The sequence below is a fragment of the Schistocerca americana genome, chromosome 3, assembly GCF_021461395.2.
Source record: "Schistocerca americana isolate TAMUIC-IGC-003095 chromosome 3, iqSchAmer2.1, whole genome shotgun sequence".
Lineage (NCBI taxonomy): Eukaryota > Metazoa > Arthropoda > Insecta > Orthoptera > Acrididae > Schistocerca > Schistocerca americana.
In genome coordinates this window covers 283,769,602-283,779,933 of record NC_060121.1, presented here as the reverse complement: position 1 = coordinate 283,779,933, position 10,332 = coordinate 283,769,602, and the positions used below count along the sequence as shown (strand labels likewise).

Below are 10,332 nucleotides of genomic sequence, written 5' to 3'. Positions count from 1 at the left end.
GCATAGCGCATCCGAATGACACCATTGGGAGAGGATGACGCGGCGGCAGGTCGATACTGAAAGGTCTGACATGGCCAGTAGACTGAGGTTTAGGTTTTTATACTAGCCAGTCATATTTATAAAAATGTTGTACATGTTACTTGCTCAAATGCACAGATATCAGTATCTTATACACGTGCACTTGAGACGCGTAAATTTTTATGATGTACAAATTGATTAACAAAAAAATCAAATAGGATATAGACCGGATCCTTGTCGTAAGTTGATGGCGGTAACTAAACAATGTGCCCCAGTTTCGTAAGGACAACTTGTGTGAAATTCCATCTCGTGGCGATTGGGGCGTAACGATCCTGAGAGTTTCGGCAACACTTGTATAGAAGGTCAAAGCCAGGTTTTGTATAAGGTCAAAGACATAGCAGACATCCTGAGTGCGAATGGAACAGTATGTGTCTGACAGTCGACGGAAAATGGCGGTGGAGCAATGATGCAACATCAATTTTTGTGTTTTATGAGGCAGATCATCCAGCGAATTCGTCGCATTCGACCCGAATACCGATAGGCAGGGTCCTGGTGTCTCCACCACGATAAAGCCCGAGCCCACACGCTGAAGATCGGGCGCTAGTGTGACGGATTACAGTTCTGGATCACCCGCCGCATTCGCCAGATTTGGCCCCAGTCGACTCTGGGTTGTTCACCACATTGGAGCTAGCAATGAAAAGACACTGTTAAGATGCTTTTAAGGACGTACAAGGAAACTGTACTGCAGTACTAAATGTATCTCCAAAAAAATGACTGCAGTGATTGTTTCAAAACATTTTTAAAACCATTTCAGCTGTGTACTGGTTCAGGGGGAGAGTAATGCGGTGAATTTGTGAACATAATCCATGGCTTTTATTTTTCATAGACACAGTCCTACAGGAAATAGGGCACACTGTGTATGACCTACATGTACAATTTTTCATATTTCTACCGTTATTGTTGTCTTCTATAAGTTTGTACATTCGATATTTAGTGATGCAGCGTTCTTTCCATCATTAGCCACGTAAGATAAGTCTTTATTGCATTAAAAACCTTAACATGCGGACAGGTCGGTTTGGTTTCTTTATTCAATTCAACGTAGTTCTTATTCACCTGTTAAGCAGCAAAAACATGCAACACTTGAGTTGATTATCGATACTGTATCGTGTGTATTCTGTAACTACTTTGATTTGTATGTAAAAATTGTTTTTCATTCTGTACTTTGATGTAACCTGAAAATATTTCGTAAATGTCTTTTCTGCAGCTATGCTATTTTGTGTAAATAATTGTAACATATATGTAACTTGTTCCTGCTTAGGGAATGTATAATTGTATGCGCTAGAAAAGCTTTAGGGAAGTCCCTCCACAAAGAAAAGGCTTTGACTAGAATGTAAAACGTGGGGAGGTACGAGAAGTCCGACTGTCACATATAGCCAGTGGCTAGCCCACAATGAATCAACTTCCTGAATGATAAACGAGACAAAGTTTTCTAGAAAAGTGCTGTAATAATGCCTCGGGTGTGGATTGTTATTAGCCATTGTATCATGGTATTTTTGAGGTTGTTCTAAAAGCTGCACTACACGTCAAGATGATATTTTACACAGCATATTGCATTATACGGCCACAGAAGTTCGCTATTGCATCCACTTTCAGACAAAATAAAATTTAATTTTTTAAATACATACCTGGACCAGTGTTTGCTGATGTGTTCGAATAATAAGAGTTTATTTTTGTATAGAAATATGCTGATTTTTTTTCTCTTAAGACGTAATGATAGCGTCAGACTTATTCATTACAATGATTAAACCCATTGTTCCACTACTTTGGTTTGAAGACAGTCTTTTGATGAATTTCTCCACGCACTACTTAAAGTTCTTAAGTCCAGTCTATAGTACAGGGATATTTAAATATAATTTCATTCTGAGATGAAACTCTCAAAGAGTATTAAATCATTTCTCAGAATACAGAATTTACTCGAGAACAGTTATTACAAAAACGAAATCTAGATTATAACAGACTGAAGGTCTACAACAATTATATTGGTGTCACAGGTTTCTAAATAGTAATTTTGTGCATCTATTCCTCTTATGTATGATATGATTATTAATCAGGAAACGTGTTATGAGACAGAATATTTTTAGGGTTGTTCCCCGCCCGTTGTAGTCAATTACCAATTTAGCCACAGTGAAAGTTCGTGCAAAACTTAATTAATCATTATTGACCTAGTTGTGCTGTTAAAATAATGAATTGCATTATCTTCCCTGAACTATAACAGATTCTGATTCCCCATGTACCACTCATGTTCTGTGCTATGCAAGCATTACATGCAGTCTCATGTTAGTGTGAAGTAGTTTGTTGCCACTAAACTCAAGCAGATTCTTTAAATACTTGAGCAAGTAGTACATTTTAGTGTGAAGTAGTTTGTGCCACTAAACTCAAGCAGATATCAGATCTACTGATGACTAGTTAGGATTTCTTTTGTCCAGTTACTGTCTTTCTCTTGGAAGTGGAGTTTAAGTCAGCAGTTACCTTATTTTGTTTGCTGTACATTTACTAGAAATTATTTTTTTTCTAATTTGGCTGGCGACTGTATTTAATTTGCTTGGTCACAAATTTCGCTTCTTAAATAACATACCGTTGCTTCGACTGCAGTTCGAATATCTTTACATCATTTCAATATATAACCTTTCAGGAGATGAATTACATTCCGATTACTTACCATTAACACACATGATCACAGTCAAACTTAAAACCCTCGAAAAATCGGTAGTATTATACGGACGATTTGTATATTTACCAAACACCTACAGTTTTATAAGAATTGTCAACTGATGACCAGTGTCTTCGTGAACTTAATTGTGCTCTATCATACTTACTTCAATTAGTTGCCGAAGCTTGTTGTTAAATATGATCCGATGGATGTCGTATGTGGTATTTGTCATATTTATTCCTCTAAAATTTTTTTTTTTAAAAAGTTGATATTACGTATTAAGTTCAACATCTCTCAAGATAGCACTTTCCTTCCATCGCTCACTGATAAAGATAAAGGGCACACTGCTTGAAAATATGGAAGGCATTCCATCAGATCTCTGGATTTAGGTAAGACAAGAAAACCATTGCACTAATTTTCAATTTTGTCAATGCTTGAATGTGTTGGAGATATGTCCCAAACTCTCTAGAGTTTTATTATTACTATCGTCACTGCTTATAATATTCTTTCATCAACTTAAGTGTTAGACCATCTCATGTTTCTTTTATGTTTGTGTTCTAAGAATGGCGATAAAACTGACAATAAGGCGGGGCTTTAAGTGAAAGAGAAATTGTTTCAACACACTGCAATGAAACGGAGAAGGTGTAAACACAGTTACATTCTTATGATACTGTAGATTATACAGATGTTCATCTGTGGCAATCAAAGCGTATTTTCAAGTAATATTTTAGGCTATATTATTAGTCATTGTTTCTTTTAAGGAAGTGATAAAGGATTTGAACTGTATTGTTGTTGCTGTGGTAAAAGAATGTTTTGGGAACCATAGCACTTACGAGCAGTACTTGGTGTCTGTCATTATCGTAGGGAAGGTGTCAATCAACAAATCATGTTCAAAGAATTTGATGACAAAATTAGTATTATAATACTGTTTTTATTAACTCATATAGGAATAAATTATCGCGGACATATAACCGTATGTATATATATTACAGCAATTTGATTCGTCATTCCTATTGTTATTGTAAGACTACAACATTTATATTTATCTCTCTACGCCAGCTATTGTTTATTCCTATTATTCTGAGATCACCAATCACTTTTGACACAAGTAATTTGAATTTACAATTTATATCTTTTATGGATTTCACTGTGGTTGCGACAAAATTGAAGCGAAGTAACAAAATTAGGATAATGAAGGTAGATATTGACCTCTGTTTTCACAGTTACGAAACTACAGCGTGAAGCACTTACATGTACGAAACTATGACACAAGTTAGCTACACTCAATGGCGAGTATTTACATTCGTAACCTTCATCTCGCTGTTTAGAGAGACTGTACATAGAAAACAACTGTCACAGCACTGCACATAAGTTTCTTGTCTCAGAAACAGAAATGAGTAAAACAATCACTGCCGTGCCTCCTGGTTCGTAATACTCGTTCTTCGCGGTGTGCACATATTACGAAGAGTCAGCGATCACATGGCTCCTTCAGTTTACTGTTTCCATTGTCCTCTAAGTAGTACCACTAGGTAGGACCTCAACACACACAGTGAATTAGCTTCAACAGCGTTGGGTCAGTCAAGTTCTCGCAGTATATTAACAGTTCTGCTGATAACTTTAAGTTAGTTGTTCCCTACAAGTTCCTTTCAAAATGTGGCGGGAAAAAGGAGGATCCTGCCAGAATCCGAAATGGACTTAATTCGGTGCTCAGACGGTGTGTGACGACTCCACAGACATTTTCTGTGTGTTGTCTTCAAGGTATAACGGAGTCAGCAATCTTTAATGGACAGCTAATTCCCGCAGAATCGTTCGTTAACGATAATTTACATGAAATTAAGACCTTATGGTAAAAATAATGTGCCGTGTTGGTCTATTATGTTCGTAAGATTTTACCAGGGGTTTAAAAAAATGAAAATTAGTTTTACTGTTAGACATAACTGCATTTGTAAATATGACTGGAAGTAAAACGAATGAAATAGCAAAAACCCTCCGTAATTAGTCACCTCACTAAACTCTTGTAGTTTTTAAATCATAAAAGGAGTTGTGATCTGAAATGGAGCTAAGCTTCAAAGTGCACCGTGATTATCAAACATTTATTCACTGGTCACAGAATAAGTTTTGTTCCTTTAATAGTGATTTTGTGATCCTAAAATTCATTTTTATAAAAAAACTTTCCCGTTTTTCCCAAAGTAGATGCAGTCTCCGCTTTTTAAGGCGTAATTGAAGTACTAATGACACGATTTTTTTTTTGAACGAATGGACGTCACACGAGTTATAAGAGCAGGACAAAATTTTCAGTTTCAAGGAGAAAGCCATCATTTCTCAACGTTCGTAAGACAGCTCACAGTGCACTTTCGCACTGCATAAAATGTTGACATCCATATCTCGTCAAACCTGGCACTTGACTTTTTTTAGTAGTAAATACTAGCAACAATAACGATCTTGCCACAACATATGCTGACTCCTACATCGTTTCGCTTTTATGACGGATAGCGTACAGTACTCTACCACCTTCCTATTAGGTCACAGTTCTTCACAAACATTGACTGTGCAGAACTATTTCTTGACCGCTTCTAATTACAGGAACAAGATACTTGTCGGCATATATACACCGAACTATGCTCCGTGGCGATATATCGCACAAGTGAGTCGCACTCAGAATCCCAATGTCTACATAGCGAGTGTCCGTCTAATTATTGCACATTGTGTGACACAGCGGCCTGCAGTGGTGCCATCTACTTGTCGACACCCGAGTCGCCTCCGCCCCCGCCGCCCCCAGATGCCGCCCCCGCGGAGGACACGGCTGCCGCCGCCGCCACAGCCGCCGCTGCAGCTGCCGCCATCTGGGCGCTGCTCGGGGGTGCCTTCTTCTTCAGGATGCCGAGGTCGGTGACGTTCTCCAGGAAAGACTTGTGCGCGCTCAGGATCTTGGTGGACTCGACGTCCTTTTTGAGCTCCTCCATGTCGCGCTTGAGCTTGGCGCGCCGGTTCTGGAACCACGTGATGACCTGCGCGTTGCTCAGGCCGAGTTGGCCCGCAATCTCGTCGCGGTCCGCAGGAGACAGGTACTTCTGGTACAGGAAGCGCTTCTCCAACTCGAAGATCTGATGGTTGGTGAACGCCGTGCGCGACTTCCGCTTCTTCTTCGCCTGCTGCCGCGAGTTGAACAGGTTCAGGTGGCTGGCTTGGCCCTCTGCAACACACAGCAACAACATTGCCGTTAGTACTCTTTTTCTTTCTTCCAATTTCTTCATTATTTTCTTCAATATGTCTATTCACATTTTAAATCCAGAGTAGTCATCCTGTATGATGCACAAACTGTAAAGGAATAAACATCTCTATATCCTTCTAAATTTGGTAGATTGCTAGCTGAAAACGAGCCCCTTCACTTGGTTCTTTTTTCTGTTACATTCCTGAACTGAAAAAATGTTTAGTTAATCATCTCATTTGTATATCATCTAACTTGTTTAAAATACAAGGTGTTCTGAAAGTTGCTGTGAAGCTACACCATGTGTTGAAAATGACATCCACAAGCAGCCATAGAATTCTGAATTCTTCAATATTAATGTAGTCTGAAGCAATGAACTACAATTTGTAGTTAGGGTGTGATTCGAACCTGTGTCTCCTACTTCATTAGGAGATGCACTATCCATTGTGCCACAGAGGCGCACCATCTACCTCAGATGTGATGACTATTCTATTGTATCTCCCTCCCTGATACAAATTGCCATTCACACCTCAGCACATTATTGTTATCCTTGTAAACGTACATCAGTAATGCCAAGACCCTCCAATATTGGACAGCCTTGGCAATACTGATGCGAGTTATGAAGGGAACAGCCATGGGCTGAAGTGTGAATTGGCATTTGTATCGGGGACAGAGACGTTATAGGATAGTCAACAGAATTGCAGTAGCAGTTGTGCCAGTGTAGCGCAACGAATAGTGCGTCTGCGTACGAAGCAGAAGATTCAGGTTCGAATCCTGGTCCTGGTATAGATCTTAATTCATTGCTTAGGTACCCTCACTGTTTGGCTCTGAGCACTATGGGACTCAACTCCTGTGGTCATCAGTCCCCTATAACTTAGAACTACTTAAACCTAACTAACCTAAGGACATCACACACATCCATGCCCGAGGCAGGATTCGAACCTGCGACCGTAGCGGTCGCGCGGTTGCAGACTGTAGCGCCTAGAATCGCTTGGCCACTCCGGCCCTCATCGTATCTCATGAACATCAACTGCATATGATTGAAATCTGAAATCGCTTAATTTTATTGTAAAACGCTTCCTGCGTATCTGATTGTGATACGCCTCTCACACGCAGAGGCATTTCTGTTTTTGTCACATAAAGTGCGTGGGAGATTGCAATACAGTAGAGATTTCGCTGCTCCCCTATGAAAGAAGCCCGGTGGTCTGAGGTCCGGCGAGCGAGGAGTCCATAGGTTGAGATGACAAGTTCCCCAAAAACTCTTCCAGAAAACGCATAGTGTTGTTAGCTTTGGGAGCAGTAGCGTCTGAGTGTTGAAACCATGACTAGTCGATTTCGTCTTCTTTGCCTGGCCTGTTAAATCGTGGATCATTAAACAGTAACGTTCACTGATCATGACTTCTTCAAAAAATAAAGGTCCAATAATGTGACGTCTGGATATGGCTAGCCACACACCATTTTTCTGTCATTTAGTGGAGTTTCAAGCACAGAGCGAAGATTCTCGACTGACCATGATCTTGTGTTTCATGTGTCAACATGACCAGACAGACTGAACCAGACGTCATCTGTACAGAAAGTGGCGTCAAGAATATCAATGTCATTTCTCTTAATAAAAGATGGTAATCATTTGCATCAACAGGTTCGCGTTTCATGATCCGCAGCTTTTAATTCATGCACTCCTGTTATTTTATACGGGAACAGTTTCAATCCTTTCCAACTTTTGCAATGATTTTGCTGGCCTCTGCTGCATAGTCAGAAATGTCCAACAACTTCTATTCGTTTAATGTAAGTGGTCCTCCAGTTTTCTCGCCATTAAGACTGAAAATGTCTCTCAAAATTTCTCAATAAGTCGACGAACCGCATTACTATGACGTACAGCTGTTTCCGGGAATTTTTCAGCGAATGCCTCCTATGCTGTCTGTTTATCGCCTTCTCAAAATACATGTTTAACAAGAAAAATATGTTCCACAGTTGAAAGCACCATAATTTAGAAACATATTGAACATCCAAACACTGCACATCGCATTCAACACTTTTCATCAACTGATCCAAACAGTTTAATGTTACACAAAAGTACAAGACAAAAACAAGATCGCGTATCTGTGAAAAATAGTTCTGCCAACATGTGTTCTGGTAAATTTGATTCGATCTTCCAACGTTATCTACATCGATAGTCCAGGGCACAGCTACTTTTCGAACGCGCTATATATTGTTATAAAACACATGTTGTGCTTTTGCATACAAAGGAGAATTAAGTTCTGTATTCGTATATACATCTTCAGATAGATAAGCGGACGCCAGTTGTTACTATGATTTTTGGAATATGAATGAATCCTTCTGCTCTATTTAAAAGTCCTGTTTTTATTTGCTATCGATTTCGGCGCTATAATGCACCACCCTTACGCCCCTCTGTGATAAAACTGGTAATCATACGGATAACCAGGAGCCGCCAGTATACACCTACAGAGGGCACAATCGAATCGACGTCCGGAGTGATCACATCCTCTCTTCCTGCTTTTGTTATTGATAGTGGCAGCACGTCTACAAAACTGCGCATAGTATGGTGTCGTCGACCTTTACGTCACTTATAAAGTATACAGTATGGGTCCCATCACTGATCCTTGGGAAACTCCCGACATGTCAGAAATAGTCTGAGTAGGCTCAAATGGCTCTGAGCACTATGGGACTCAACTGCTGAGGTCATCAGTCCCCTAGAACTTAGAACTACTTAAATCTAACTACTAACTAACCTAAGGACATCACACACATCCATGCCCGTGGCAGGATTCGAAACTCCGACCGTAGCGGTCGCTCGGTTCCAGACTGCAGCGCCTAGAACCGTTCGGCCACTCCGGCCGGCAGTCTGAATAGCTTGTAAGGCTGTTGCAGAGGAGGCTGTGCTGAGAAATGATTGTTAAGAAGAACAAAATTCATTACGTTGTACCGTTTCTCAGTTATTTAGCATTGAAGTTAGCCAATCAAGTCGTTGCGAGTGCACACTGAAGCAACTTGCCAAAGACAGTGTCGCCAAACGTGTTTTTCGTTTGGTTTCCTCAAATCGAACCCAACTTGTTTAAATTTATTACTTCTGAAAATTGCACATTTTAATTGATAATGAGTTTTAGAACAAATGGTAACTCAGACATACAGATGCCTGCCCATTGCCGCATTTTAGCGCGCGCAAGGGCTTGAATTCGCGCGCACCCACCTGATTGGATAATGGCAGTGCTACATAACTTGGAAACGGGGCAACGTGTCCAGTTTTTCATCTTAGCAATTATTTCTCAGCACTACCTCCCCTGCAACATCCTTACAAGCTTTTCAGATTGTTTCTAACATCCTGAATCTACACTGAACTTGAAGCCGAGTTCAGGGAGAAAGCTTTGTAGCAGGCTTACTACTAGTAAAGAGAAACCTTCTGGCACAATTTATTAAAAAAAGTGCTGTATGCCAGGCTGCAAAAAACTTCGGCTGCGTCCTCTCTTCCTGTTTCTGATATTGACAATGCCTGAAAATCTACAAGACTCTGTATAGTAAGAGGTCTATGGCCTGTCTGCTTTGTATAAAGTAAACAGAATGCTTCCCATCACTGATCTTGCAGAATGATGTGTCGACAGAAGTGCCGACACAGTGTTATTTTGAGGGGGCCGATAGGCACGCTATCTATCGCAGACGGGTGTGAATTCTGGAACAGGATAACTATTGAATGGTAGCAAGAAAAGTACGTAGCTGCTTTATACTTAACTTTTAATTATTGTTGTATATATCGTTCTTCTTGAGACATTTATACGATAACTCCCAAACTATGTAAGGCTAATGGCGCCTTGCTAGGTCGTAGCCATGGACTTAGCAGAAGGCTATTCTAACTGTCTCTCGGCAAATGAGAGGAAGGCTTCGTCCGTATTGTCGCTAGCAATGTCGTCCGTACAACTGGGGCGAGTGCTCTATCGTATCTCGAGACCTGCCTTGTGGTGGCGCTAGGTCTGCGATCACACAGTGGCGACACGCGGGTCCGACATGTACTAAATGGACCGCGGCCGATTTAAGCTACCACCTAGCAAGTGTGGTGTCTGGCGGTGACACCACACAGAATGAGCTGCATGTACTCTGATCTTGGAACTGCGTCTGGAGGGGAAACTTTGTATAAGCCTTACCACCGATACAGGGAAGCTTGTAAGTACATTTTATAAACAGTTTCTGTATCGCTGGACAAATCGAAAACTTTGTCTATGTCCAGTAGTTAGGGTCCCACAGTAGCCTTTAAAATTGACACCTAGGATGGCCGCCCTCCTTAGGGGCTGATTTGCAGAATGACCTCTCTGGAAGCCCCACTGCGACTTCTTGGCCAGCCACGAATTACCTGGTGCTGTCTGGTCCGGGCTTACCCACCTCCACC

The 10,332-nt window shown here is 40.8% G+C and overlaps 1 protein-coding gene across 1 annotated transcript in view; it reads right to left on the bottom strand.

Moving 5' to 3' along the window:
* Nucleotides 1–3,699: 3,699 nt before the first annotated feature.
* LOC124606020 (homeobox protein Hox-A4-like) overlaps nt 3,700–10,332 on the bottom strand; it is a 451,812-nt gene continuing 445,179 nt past the window's right edge. Inside the window, 1 exon segment of the mRNA XM_047137982.1 lies at nt 3,700–5,921. Within this exon segment, the coding sequence (XP_046993938.1) occupies nt 5,464–5,921 (458 nt within the window). The 3' untranslated portion in view covers nt 3,700–5,463.